At 48.5% G+C, this 14361-nt stretch overlaps 1 protein-coding gene across 1 annotated transcript; it reads right to left on the reverse strand.

Annotated features, from left to right (window-relative positions):
- Positions 1 to 9708: 9708 nt before the first annotated feature.
- Positions 9709 to 11728, reverse strand: GTSF1L (gametocyte specific factor 1 like). The gene has a single exon (XM_054541793.2). The coding sequence runs from the start codon at positions 10240 to 10242 to the stop codon at positions 9796 to 9798; it is 447 nt and encodes a 148-aa protein (XP_054397768.1). The 5' UTR covers positions 10243 to 11728; the 3' UTR covers positions 9709 to 9795.
- Between the last annotated feature and the right edge of the window lie 2633 nt (positions 11729 to 14361).

Below are 14361 nucleotides of genomic sequence, written 5' to 3' on the forward strand. Positions count from 1 at the left end.
TCTGGACTCTGCCTCTCTACTGGGCTCTGCTCATGGTTCCCTGGTGACCTAGGGGCCTCTTCTGGGATATAGGGACCTGAATGCTCATCCTCAGAGGCCAGCCTTATCAGCACAGCCCAGGCCTGAGCCCTTGACCCTGTTTCCACAGAGGGGCACAGTGAGCTGAGAGCAATTTCTCTCATCTCTGCACCCAGTGGGCATCTCTGCAAAACTCTGAGTACTATTAGCCATGGGGTTGGGTGGGGGTGGGCAGAGACTGGGGGCGGAGGAGGACGATGGGTTGGTGCAGTAGGGCCTTGCCTGGCCCTTGCCTTGGGTGGCTCACCTGCCCACTAACAAGCCTCTGCCTCAACCTGAGCCTGGCCCCCAGGTCAGACCAGTAAGCAAGGAAGACAGGTGAAGGCAGCTGGGCAGACCCTCTAGCCCCATTGGCCAAGGCTGAGCAGGAGGCCAGGCTGGGCCAGAGCCTCAGCCCTTGTGGTCCTAAATCCCTAGGGTTGTGGCTACAGAGCACAGTGTTTGGCAGGTGGTTGGGAAGAATCCCTGGGGATTGAAGAGGGGAAGGTGCCAAGTCTGAGAATATCTAAATGAGGAAGTGATTTTTCAGCAGTGGGCTTCATGGGACAGGCACATGGCCATCCCTGTGGGCAGAGGTTGAGCAGACTTGGGGCAGGTCCTCATGTGGGGCAGGAGATGCGGCCAACTCTAGAGGGATGGGGACTGAGTTAATTAGGGTGGAGAGTTCAGTTGTGTCTGGCCTCAGACACACCCTTCTCCCTGCTGAGCTCCCACCTACGGTCCCCCTACTCCCATCCATTCACGTGCAGGCATGCCATTCTTGGTCCTGGCAGTGTCCCAGTTCTTGATCTAAAGCCGAGGAGGGGCGGGGGCTCTGTGCTTCCCACCCTGCACCCCGCACTCTGCAGCCCATGTGGCTGGGCCGCATGCTCCTGCAGGTTCCATGGATGAACCATACCTAACTCATGCCCTGAGCTTTTGTGATTTGTTGGCCTGGAGCCTGTCCCCTCCCCAACTTCTTCCCCAGGCTCTGTCACTGGCCGCTCCCTACAGGCCTTGGTCACCCAAGGTGGATGACCTGTGCCCCACGGTGAGGATGGAGACTGCATTACGTTGTCTTCTATAGCTCACACCAAGACTCGGTGGAACAACTTTGTCAAACTCAAGTGCAGTGCGCTGCAGGCTAATGATGAAAATTCCTGGGCCCTCTGAGTCAGGTACCTGGGGTGGAGCCTGCAAAAAGGGATTTTTAACAAACCACCAGTGGGTGATTCACATGCAGGGCGTTGACTGGCTACACTCTGAGCTGACGCCTGTGAGGCTCCAGGGGCTTGTACCCCATGCCCTCTCTTGCCTGAGGTCTTGCTCATTCCCAGGAACTGCCCTGAGGCCCTTTTCTGTCCTGGAGGGAGGAGGCTGTAAAGAACAGAGTGGCTGCAGGTAACAGCAAGCTTAACATACCATCCTCACTGAGCTCTGTGCGCTGTGGGCTTGTTCTTTGGTTCATGCATTAAATAAATACTTACTAGGCTGGGTATGGTGGCTGATGCCTGTAATCCCAACACTTTGGGAGGCTGAGAGGCCAAATTGCTTGAGTCCAGGAGTTTGAGATCAGCTTGGGCAGCATCATGAAACCCTCTGTCTACTAAAAAAAAATACAAAAAATTAGCTGGGCATGGTGGCATGTGCCTTTAGTCCCAGCTCCTCGAGAGGCTGAGTTGGGAGAATCACCTGAGCCCACAAGGTCGAGGCTGCAGTGAGCCGAGATCATGCCATTGCACTCCAGCCTGGGCAACAAGAGGGAGACACAGTCTCAAAAACAAAAACAAAACCACACTTATTGAGGGACCCTCCAACCCTACCCTGACATGTCTGGCATAGTTGTAGTGCTGAAGATATAGCAGTAAAGGATAGAAACCAGGCCAGGTGTGGTGGCTTATGCCTGTAATTTAGTACTTTAGGAGGCTGAGGTGGGAGGATCACTTGAGCCCAGGAGTTTGAGACCAGCCTGGGCAACATGGTGAAACCCCATCTCTATAAAAAATTTTAAAAACTTAGCATGATGGCTCACGCCTGTAGTCCCAGCTACTCAGGAAGCTGAGGTGGGAGGATCTCTTGAGCTGTGGTTGTGCCTCTCTACTCCAGCCTGAGTGACAAAGCAAGACCCTATTTCAAAAGATAAAAACCAAAAAACTACCTTATTCTCGTGGAGCTTAAATTCTTTTTTTTTTTTGAGACAGAGTCTCGCTCTGTTGCCCAGGCTGGAGTGCAGTGGTGCGATCTTGGCTCACTGCAAGCTCCGCTTCCTGGGTTCACACCATTCTCCTGCCTCAGCCTCCCGAGTAGCTGGGACTACGGGCACCCACCACCATGCCCGGCTAATTTTTTTTTTTGTATTTTCAGTAGAGACAAGGTTTCACCATGTTAGCCAGGATAGTCTCGATCTCCTGACCTTGTGATCCGCATGCCTCAGCCTTCGAAAGTGCTGGAATTACAGGCGTGAGCCACTGCGCCCGACCATGGAGCTTAAATTCTAAAAAGCAGACAGATATAAACCAACCAATCGATATAAAATGTGCCAGAGGGAACAAACTTTGAAGTAAAGCAGGGGGTACCGTGAGGCCAGTCATCTGCTCAGAGAAAGTGGGGAGGAGTCAGATTTGACACAGCTCCTGGCTATCATGGGGACAGGGAGAGCCCACATGGGAAGGCAGATTGGTTGCCACTCAGGAGGTGCTGGGGGCCCAGCTGCTGTTTGATCATGAGTTTGGGGAACTTGGTCATGAGGATTGATCCAGGCCTGATGTTTCCCAGGCTCGTGTGACAAGCAAGAGAGAGTTAGCCAGATAGCGCTGAGGGGCAGAGGGCCTGAGTTCAGGATGGTAGTACAGGAGTGGAGGCACTGTGGTCAGCCTGGGAGAGGGACAGGCAGGAGGGAAAGATGAGGCTTAGTTAAGATGGCAGAGGGAGGCTGGGCGTGGTGGCTCACGTCTGATATCCCAGCACTTAGGGAGGCCGAGGCCGGTGGATCATCTGAGATCGGGAGTTTGAGACCAGCCTGACCAACATGGAAAAACCCCGTCTCTACTAAAAATACAGAATTAGCTGGGCATGGTGGCGCATGCCTGTAATCCCAGCTACTTGGGAGGCTGAGGCAGAAGAATCGCTGGAACCCAGGAGGCGGAGGTTGTGGTGAGCCGAGATTGCACCATTGCACTTACTCACTCTAGCCTGGGCAACAAGAGCAAAACTCTCTTGGGAAAAAAAAAAAAATGGCAGAGGGTGAATGTTCTGGCAAGATCCAGATGATTGTCTGGCATTTGGTGGCCAGCATGGCCTGGAGGTGAGAGGCTCACAGATGTAGAGGCTGTGGTAGATTGTTCCAGCAATGGCTCCCTAGGGATCACTGCTCCCTGTAGCTGTTCCCATGAGTGGGTCATGTGGTTGGCTTTGCCCCTGTGGGACTCTGGGAGAATCTGCTGAAGGAGGTGAGAATTCTAGCTGTTCTGGTTGAGACTCCAGACATGTGAGTAAGGCCACCCTAAACCATCTAGCCTCACCTGATCTGTCCCAGACTGGAGGAACTGCCCATCTGATCAAAGAGTCATGAGAATAATAAATCAGTATTGCTTTAAGCCCTAAGATTGAGGATGGTTTGTTACACAGCAGAAGCTGACTGATACAGATGCTGGTATGAGGAACTGGGACATGTGAGTACTTAGGTGGTCCAGGATAAATGATAAAGTGTCCTGCTTCTCAGAGCAAGGCAGGGACTGGGGCAGGAGCAGGCCACAAACCTGTTTTGATAGGCCAGGAGTAGTTTGGGAGTCTTAATTAGCCACTTTCTCAGCAGACCCTGGTGTATCACTGAGGAAAATCAACACTGAGCCATGGACTCAACAGGGTTGGGGAGAAACAGGAGACCTAGGGTTCCAGTAACTTTGCGGGAAATGAATGGGGTGAAGGATTCTGGAGTTCAAAGCCACTGTGACCATACCTGTGTCTTGTTCCCCAGAGCCGAAGGCACTGGGGAGAGATGTGGCTTGTGGCATCTGGCAGACTCTCCCAGGTCCTCCTGCAGTCCTGGGTAGAGCTCTTACTTTGGATCAGACAGACTTGCGTGGAAACCCAGCTTAGCTCTTGGGAGCTGTGTGTCTCTTTAATGCACTGAGCTTTGGCTCCTTGGCTGTAAAATAGGCAGAATCCTTCAACTTCAGACTTGTTGAAGGGATTGGGAAGAACATGGCACATACTTGGTGCTCAGATAACATGGGCTGTTAGTATGTTATTACTTAGTATGTTTTTACATGTTAGTTTCTCATTTCTTTGTTACACACAATATACCCTGCAAAGGAGAAATTAGTGCCCACATTTCAGGTGAGTGCTGGGAGGGAAGGTGGTAGACAGTGGTTGAGTCAGGACTTGAGCCCAATCCTGGACAGCAAGTCTGGCATTTTAGTATGCCCCATTCCATGCCATCCTCTGTGTCGTACTGTTACGGGATCTTTGGGTTGTCACTTTTCTGGCCAGAAACATCTGTGGCTGATGGCACCTTTACCCGAGTTCTTGTCCTGTGTCCAGGAGGTACCCAGACAAGTGGAAGGTGAACATGATTAAGAGAAGCTTTATTGAGTGTTACAACAGTTCACAGGAGACCCTCAGTGAGTAACTTCTGTCTGTAGGCAGATGGTCTACAGTGTTAACTCTCAGCAGAGAGGAGACTCTGGAGGAGGTTGCTCCTCTCTGCTACTGTTTGTCCCATTATCTCCAGTTACCAGCAGAGACAGTATCTCCTCTATGCAGCTGGTCATCCCTTCCTCTGTCCTCTCTCCTGCTCTGGCTGAGCCCGGGACTTTTATAGACCTCAGAGGGGGTGAAGTGCATGCTGATTGCTCCGTGGGTGGCCATGGGCAGCAGGGAGGGGGCACCACAAGTCCCCACTCCGGTCCTCGGGACTGGCAGCTGGCTCCCAGCCTTCAGGCCCTCCCTGGCCTGAGGGAGGGGCCTTACTGGGGACCCACCCCCTTCTGCCCAGGAATCTGACTCCCGCTGCCGTTCATGGCCCCTGGGTGCGGCCCCAACCCTGCTCCCAGATTGGAGCAGGTGCCGGGAGAGGAGAGAGTCCAGGCAGCGGGAGCAGACACCCCTGAGCCTGCAGGGATGGGGAACATTCCTTGCCCAAGAATGCAGGCTGCAGATGCCCAGGTCCTGCACCTGGGAGGGCCGCTGCAGCTGCACCCAGGGAGCTCCCGCCCCGACAACTTGGAAGGGGCAGGGATCCTGCTTGTCCCCAGCTCCTGCCTACTTTGTGGAGCAGGAGGCCCAGGTCTGCAGCCGCCAGTCGGGTGGCTGCAGCTGCGCCCAGACAGGCAGATCTTGCCTGCTCCCGGCCCCACTAAGAGCACGGGAAGGCTTGGATCCACAGCTGCAGTTTGGGCAGCTGCAGCCCCGCCCAGTAGGGCAGGGTTCCTGCCTGCTCTGTGGAGCTGGAGGCCTGGGTCGGCAGCTGAGATTTGGGCAGCTGCAGCGGCCCCCGGGGAGCACCAGATCCATGGAGTGGGCAGCTCCCGCGGCGCTTCCCTGCCACAGGTGCCTCCTTGCTGCAGCCCACGTGATGGCAGTGGCCGATGACAATACCTGTCATTCAGGGTAGGAGTATGGTGCCATAGAAAAAACCGTAAGCGTTAGATAGAGGTTTAGTTAAAACCTTTCCATTGGAGTGCAATATTCATACAGAAGAGTGCATGAATCCCACGTGGCTGTGGATATGTTTTCACAAAGTGAACAGACTCGCATAACCAGCACCCAGATCAAACAACAGAACAAGAGCAGCACTGGAAACCCCCTCTCCACCCACGAAGGGTAACCGCCATCCTGACATCAAACACCAGCTTTGCTTTGCCTTTTTATTTTCATTAAATATTATGTCAACAGAATTTCACATTATGTGAGATTCATCCAAGTAGATCTGGGTAGTTATCATTTGTTCATTCTCATGACCATTTTGTTTTATTTTCTATTTTATTTTCTGTATTGTATTTTATTTTATACATGGTCTTATTCTGTCATCTAGGCTGAAGTGTAGTGATGTGATTTCGTCTCACTGCAGCCTTGAAATCCTGGGCTCAAGGGATCCTCTCACCTCAGGCGTCCCGAATAACTGAGCCTGCAGGTGCACCACCATGCTTGGCTAATTTTTTTATAATGTTTTTATAGAGACATGGTCTCACTATGTTGCCTAGGCTGGTCTTGAACTCATGGGCTCAAGTGATCCTCCCGCCTCAGCCTCCCAAAGTGGGGCTGGGATGAATTAGAGGCATGAGCCACCACACCTGGCCAATTTAATTTTAATTGACAAATAATTGTATATGTTTATGGGGTATGATGTGATGTTTTGATGTGTTTATACATATACAGTAGAATGATTAAACCAAGCTAATTAACATATCTCACCTCGCATACTTATTTTTTTGTGGTGAGACCATTTAAAGTCTACTCTTCTCAATTTTGAAATTTACAATATTGGTTTTTCATTGTGTGACTTCCACAATTTACCCATTATCTCAAAGGATGTGTGGATTGCTTCCAGACTGACTATTACACATAGTGCTGTTAGCACCTCTGCCGGGCCACCCCACAGTCTGGGAAGTAAGAAGCACCTCTCCCTGGCTGCCACACCGTCTGGGAAGTGAGGAGCACCTTTGCCCGGCTGCTGTGCCACCCTCCAAGTGTGAAGTGGTAGCCTTGTGTGTGATCTGTCTGCCCTCTTCAAGTTTGCATTTTCAAAATTAAAGTTTACTTTTAAATTAAAAAAATATATAGTGCTGTTATGCACATCTCATCCTCATGTTTTAGTGAACTCTCGTGCACATCTGGTTTATACATATCTAGGAGTGGAATTGCTGGGGATGGATTCAATTAGGCAATTAGGCTACTTGCCATGCACTAACTTTGTGAACCAAGGCACATTATTTAGGTTTTTTTTTTTTTTTTTTTTTTTGAGGCGGAGTTCTGCTCTATTGCCCAGGCTGGGGCGCAGTGGTACAATCTTGGCTCACTACAATCTCCGCCTCCTGGGTTCAAGTGATTCTCTTGCCTCAGCCTCCCAAGGAGCTGGGATTACAGGCACACACCACCATGCCCAGCTAATTTTTTTGTATTTTTAGTAGAGACTGGGTTTCGCCATGTTGGCCTCGAACTCCTGACCTTAGGTGATCTGCCCACCTTGGCCTCCTCAAGTGCTGGAATTACAGGTGTGAGCCACCACACCTGGCTGTCATTTAGCTTTTCTGAAACCCACTTTTCATATCTGTATATTGGAAATAAAAATGCTTGCTCCTCAGTGTTGTGGCCTGGACTTAATGGAATTATTTCAGCAAGGCACCTGACCTGAATATAGTTCCTCTCTCTTCTTCCTCTGCCAGCCAGAGCACCCTCTGCCCCAAGACACAGCTTTTCCACAGCACTCTCTTTGCCAGGAACCCTCAGCATGAACCTGCAAAGCTTGCCTGTTGCCCAGGGTTGGTGTGGCTTCCTTTCCCCACTGCCTGTTGGCCAGCTGCCCTTTGGGAGCTTGGAGGATACCTTCAGAATACTCAACAGAATGCTCCAGGCTGCCACTACATAGTGACAGACATCAGCTCTATTTTGCTCTGTCTTGACAGAGCCCCTGTGGGTAGCGCTTCCACCAGGCTCACTCCCTTATGGCCCAATTCAGGGAGTTTCAGGAAGAGTAAGTTTTCCTGGTCCTATTGGCCTATGGTTTATAAACATATATTCTCCACATAACTTTTTCCCCCTATTTCCTGTATGTGATTTCTCTAGTTCGTGCACTTCATTAATCACTGTCATCCAGAACTTTTTTTTCCCCCAAGAAGTCTTTGTTTAATACTTCGTGTAAGCAGTTGAAGGGGCCAGCCAGGTGGCAAAGTTATGATTACTTTAAAAAAAAAAAAAAAAAAAAAAAAGCAGTGAGCCTAGGCAACATAGTGAGACCCTATCTCTACAAAAAAATGGAACTAGCCAGTTATGGTGGTGCACGCCTGTGGTCCCAGCTAGTTGGTGGGCTTTGGCGAGAGGATTGCTTGAACCTAAGAGGTTGAGGCCACAGTGAGCTATGATTGTGCCACTGCACACCAGCCTGGGCGACGGAGCGAGGACTCTGTCTCAACAAACAAAAAAACAAAAAAAACTTAACAGTTAAGATTTCCTCCTGAAAATCTTTCAAAAGACTTAAGTCTTCTACCTGCTGTTTAAAAAAAATATAGTTTAATTTTTGACCAGATAACATATTCATATATATTCCCATGTAAAAGATTCTGAAGAGTCAATAGTAAAGAAGAGCTCTCTCTTGTCTTCCCTGGAGGCAGACAATATTAGTTTCTAGTGAAGAGGCAAGCAAATTTTTCTATTAGGCAACAGGTTGAAAAAACATTTCAGGCTTTGTGGGCAGATCTCCATTCTAGAGTATCCTTAAAGAGAAATTTTATGCAAAAACAAGCACATGCATATTCGTGTCTTCTCCCGCAACTCTCCTCAAATGGTGGCATACTGTATAGACTGTTCTGAACTTGTTTTTTCTTTTCTTTTTCCTTTTTTTTTGAGACGAAGGCTCGCTCTGTCACCCAGGCTGGATTGCAATGGTGTGATCTCGGCTAACTGCAGCCTCCACCTACTGGGTTTTCAAGCTATTCTCCTGCCTCAGCCTCCTGAGTAGCTGGGATTACAGGTGCCCGTCACATGCCCGGCTAAGTTTTGTATTTTTAGTAGAGATGGGGTTTTGCCATGTTGGCCAGGCTGGCCTTGAACTCTACACCTCAGGTGACTGGCCTGCCTCCGCCTCCCAAAGTGCTGAGATTACAGGCATGAGCCACCGGGCCCGGCCTGGACTTGGTTTTTATCAGTTAAACTGGGGGTTGGCAAATCATGGCCCACCATTAAGTCCAGCCTGCCACCTGTGGCTGTAAGTCATTTTATTGGAACCTCTGTTCATTTGTTTACATATTATATGTGGCTGCTCTTGTGTTGCAGTGGCAGGGCCGAGTAGTTGCAACACAGACTGCGTGGCTGGCAAAGGCTAAGATATTTACCATCTGGCCTTTTACAGAAAAAGTTTGCTGACCTCTGAGCTCAACAGTGTGTCTCAACCTTTCTATATCAGCACACAAAGAGCTTCCTCACTTTTTTTCAAGGCGGCATAATATTTTGTTGTATGGCTGCAGTATAACATTTTTAATCAGGCCCTTTTAATGGATATTTAGGTCATTTTTGACTTTTTTTTTTTGTTGCTTAAGACAAGATCTCACTATGTTGCCCAGGCTGAACTCAAGTGATCCTCTCTCCTCAGCCCCCAGACTAACAGGCTACAGCTGTGATTCAACACACCTGGCTAATTTCTAACTTTTTTGCTGCTGCAAATAATGGTGCAATGAATAAGCTAGTACTTAGCTCATTTTCCACATGTGTGATTATATTTACAGAATGAAGCCTGGAAGTGGAATTGCTCAATCAAAGCCTGTGTGCATTGATAATGTTTATAGCTATTGTCAAATTGCCCTCTGTGGAGGTTGTACCAACTGACATTCTCACCAATGTTATGAAAGTGCCCATTTTGCCCTACCTTTGCCAGCAGAGTATTTTAAGCCTTCTGATATTTATCAATCTGCCAGGTTAAAAAAAGGTAGCCCAGGGTAGTTTACTTTGCATGTCTTTTATTCTGACGCATTGCATGTTCTCCCATGAATTTACGAGGCGTGTGCTCCTTCCTCAGCTGGCAGTTTACTGTCCTGGTCTGAGGATCTTCTGGGGACTGGTCTTTCTTGCTGACTCTTTTGTGTCATTTTCACAAACAAGCTTTTGAGGAAAAAAAGTCTTAAGGACAAACACATGCTGGCAATTAGCGCCATCGACATTCCAGATATCGGGGCTGGGAAGGCAAGGTGAGACCTGCTGGGTGTCATCGTTCTGCTCTGAACTAGGAAGACTGACTTTCAGAGGGTTCTCGGTGTCCTCTTCCTCCACAGCGCTCCTGTTGACACAAACAGCCTCATGTTCCTCCAGCTTTTTGATGGGGACCACGTGGCAGGCGTTGTATTTGCAGGTGGCCATCTTTTTGGCTTTCTTGGGGTTCTTTCTCCTGCATGATGCCAGGTGGTACTGGAATCTGCTGAGTGGGATTCGGTGGTGAGGATCGTAAGGGCAAATTTCAAAGGCTTCTGGCTCCATGAGAAATTCTTCTTGAAGCAGGGTATCTCACTGCTCAGAGTCTAACGGAAATGCTTCTTGTGGAGAAGCCCTTTTGTAAGAAGGATGGAGTTGTCCTCTGCCCAGTTTTGGCCCTTGGGATTCTGTAGGTGACGGTCTTAACTTGTGGTCTGTTCTCTAGGACCATGAGTGGTGGATTAGAAGAGAGATGAGGAGCTGCCAAAAGCAGCTACACAGAGAACAGAGTTAGCAAATGGCACCCGAGACAGAACTATATATAGCAGATGCAAGAGCCAAAAACCCACAGCCGCTTGACTCAGGGATATACTATGATGTCAAGCTGCAGTCACCGGTGGTCACAATGGGCAGCCTAAGTCATCAGGAAGAGGCTATTGTGCACTGCTTGGGAGGGGTGGATGGCTTTGGGGAATGCTGCCATCTAAAATTGTTCCTGGATGTATGTTGTGACTTAAGTCTTTCAACTGTATGTACTTGTTTTTTGTTTTTTGTTTTTTTTTGAGACAGAGTCTCGCTCTGTCACCGGGCTGGAGTGCAGTGGTGCGATCTCGGCCCACTGCAACCTCCGCCTCCCAGGTTCAAGTGATTCTCCTGCCACAGGCTCCCAAGTAGCTGGAATTACAGGTGCCCGCCATCACGCCTGGCTAATTTTTTGTATTTTTAGTAGAGACGGGTTTCACCATGTTGGCCAGGCTGGTCTTGAACTCCTGACCTCAGGTGATCCACCCGCCTCAGCCTCCCAAGATGCTAGGATGATAGGTGTGAGCCCCTGCGCTTGGCCAGGGCTGGTTTTTGGATGTGATTCTCAGGGCTGTCTTTCTTTACCCTTCTGCTCTGCTGAGGCCCACAGCAGCCTAGTCTCCTTGGGGGTGGGGGAAGGGTTTAAATCTATCCATATATCCCAGAAGGTGAAGCCTTTTGGTGTTCCAGCTTAACATGGGAAACATTTCCTATAAAACGCCCCATCTTAGGTCGACCCTGCTGTTGTCCCTCACGGAACTGGACCAAAGTCTGAATGGATGCAATTGACACATATCTCAGGGTGTTAGTGGTTTTGGTCCTCTGACATTCTATTTACCTGTCTGGTGTTAGGTAGGATTTCTTCTAAAAATTGGCCTGGAGCTCCTTCCCACCCCCCACCCTGTTAAATTGTTTCTCAAGATCTGAGTGACAGTAGAGAAATACCATATTCCTGAATAGGACGACTCAAAATCATAAATGAATATTCTCTGTAAACTAACTTATATAAATTACATAGTCACCCTAAATTAATACATAAATATAATGCAATTCCAAATAATTTTTGTAGCTTTATTTTATGTGCTGATATCTGATAGAGCAAGTCTCTGCTTGTTATTAGTTTTCCCCCCGAAAGCCTTGACTATCTTCAAGGATTTGTTATTCTAGATCATGTGTCAACAAACTATGGGCCCATGATTCAAATCCAGGTGGCTATCTGCTTTTGTAAATAAAGTTTTATTGAAGCACAGCCACACCCATTTGTTTATATATTGTCCATTGGCTGCTTTTGAGCTAGATTTGAGTAGTTGCAACAGAATCCAGATGACCCAGAAACCTCTAATGTTTTCTGTCTGGCCCATTATAGAAAAAGCTCACCCATCCTATTCTTGGTGGTGGTTAAGGAAGCTGACTGTATTCATATTCTACCTCCTGCCACTTACCAGCCACGTGACCTTGGGGAAGCTGTGTGTGTGTGTGGTTCCTGGTATTTACTAAGCTCTATTGATGGTGTCTTTTCAGGTAGGCTTCGTAGTTTTCTTTCTATTTTTTGCACGTTAAAAAAATTTAATCTATGATGCTTTATGGTTTTTTCTTTTTCTTTTTTTTTGTCATTGTAAATGACACTTTTTCTGTCTCTCCACATCCTGGCTATGGTGTCAGCCTTTTTTGAGGCTTGAAGTGATTGGCTTTGTCTACATTGTTACATAATTGCAACTGGTCATACATGTGGGATGTCTTGTTACTATCATATGATATGCAGACAATTTAGCAACATGACACTCACTGATGTCATAGTAAGAAATTGTAATGGGAACCCAGGTACAGACAAAAGATTAGACAAAGGATTCTAAAAAAAGGCATCTTTCATGACTACGCCATTTATTCTGGGTGTGCCAGTCAGGATAGGCATGGTTAGGCTGCAATAACATACAGTGCCAAAACTTCAGTAGCTTAAAATAACGAAAGCTTATGAGTCACTTTCATGTCTAAAGCAGGTCTCTGGGTTGGGGAGGGGTAGTGGGGATCTGCTCCTTGTGGTTAATGGAGCCAGGCTGATGGAGCCTCCATAGCAACACTTGCTTCCTTCTAGAAGAAGGAAGGGGATGTGGGGAGTCATGTGCAAGCTTCCACCAGGAAATGATGAACATCACTTCCGCTACTGTTTCATTGTTCAAAGTAAGTCCTACCTGACTTCAAAGAGCAAGGAGGTACGGTCTTTCCACATGCCCAGAAGGAGGAGAATAGGAACTTTGGGGAGTCCTGAGGGCTTCCACAGTCTGCCCTTCTCGTCATCAGCATTCATTTCTCTTTTCTCCACACACGGAGCATATTCTTCCCCATGGGAGAAAACCCAAAGTCCTAGCTCAGAGTGGGGGATCAATGGCTTGCTCAGTGCTCTCCTGGGGCTTCTTGAGATCTTGAGATCTGGCTCTTACCCCAGACCAGTGGAATTCTAGTGCCTCAAACCAAGCTGGCTCCTATGAGGAATGTGAGGCCAAGAAGTTGTGTTCCCTATACCCCAATCCACTCACCCTAGGGATAGCACCTGGTTTTCTCTGCTGAGTGTCCTTGGTAAACTGTACCTTCCATATCATGCATGTAACACAGAGCCCATTTTCTTCAAGCCCACAGCCCACTATTAAAGGAAATATGGTGGGGTGCAGTGGCTCACTCCTGTAATCCCAGCACTTTGGGAGGCTGAGGTGGGCAGATTGCTTGAGCCCACGAGTTCGAGACCAGCCTGGGCAACATGGCAAAACCGCATCTCTACAAAAAATACAAAAATTAGCCTGCTGTGGTGGTGCATGCCTGTAGTTCCAGCTACTCGGGAGGATGAGGTGGGAGGATCGCTTGGGAAGTTGAGGCTACAGTGAGCCTAAATTGTGTTACTGCACTCCAGCCTGGGCAGCAGAGTGAGACCCTGTCTCAAAAAATATATTAAAATAATTTTTTTTTTTGAGATGGAGTCTCGCACTGTCGCCCGGGCTGGAGTACCGTGGTGCAATCTCCGCTCACTGCAAGCTCTGCCTCCTGGGTTCACACCATTCTCCTGCCTCAGCTTCCTGAGTAGCTGAGACTACAGGCACCTGCCACCACGCCTGGCTAATTTTTTGTATTTTTAGTAGAGATGGGGTTTCACCGTGTTAGCCAGGATGGTCTCCATCTCCTGACCTCGTGATTTGCCCACCTCGGCCTCCCAAAGTGCGGGGATTACAGGTATGAGCCACTACGTCCGGCCTAAAATAATATTTTTTAAAAGGAACTATAGTGTTGTCCTTACTGGGAGTTAACAGGGAGTTCAGTATCTGCTCTTCCACACCCCCAAGCCTGGTGCAGTGTCTGCCGATGATGCTGATAGCAATCTTCTTTTTTTCTTTTTGGGATACAGTCCCTCTCTGTCACCCAGGCTGGAGTGCAGTGGCAAGATTTGGGCTCACTCCATCTCAAACTCCTGAGCTCAAGTGATCCTCCCACCTCAGCTTCCTGACTGCTGGGACTCACAGGCGCAAACCATGATACTCGGCTAATTTTTTTATTTGTTGTAGAGATAGGGTCTCTCTATGTTGCTCAGGCTAGTCTTGAACTCCTGTGCTCAAGTGATCCTCGCACTTTGGCCTCCCAAAGGTCTGGGAATTAAAGGCGTGAGCCACCATGCCCGGCTGACAGTGACTTTTTAATCACTGTCTTTTTCATGCTCCCGACCAGAGGTGGCCCCGGCTGGAGTCTTCAGGCTTCTGTAATTCTGGTTGTCTTTGATCATTTGTGGTTTATTGTCCTTGAAAAATTATTTGCAAGGGTTTCACAAAGCCTAGGTTACATGTGCCTGGCTGAGAGAGGCTTTGCAATTCTGCATATGGAGATCGCAATGAAAGCACTGTA

This window comes from Pongo abelii, chromosome 21 (genome assembly GCF_028885655.2).
Source record: "Pongo abelii isolate AG06213 chromosome 21, NHGRI_mPonAbe1-v2.0_pri, whole genome shotgun sequence".
NCBI lineage: Eukaryota > Metazoa > Chordata > Mammalia > Primates > Hominidae > Pongo > Pongo abelii.

What these genes read in the sequence shown, in the direction of transcription:
- GTSF1L (XM_054541793.2), bottom strand. Translation starts at nt 10,242, where the DNA reads ATGGAGCCAGAAGCCTTTGAAATTTGCCCTTACGATCCTCACCACCGA.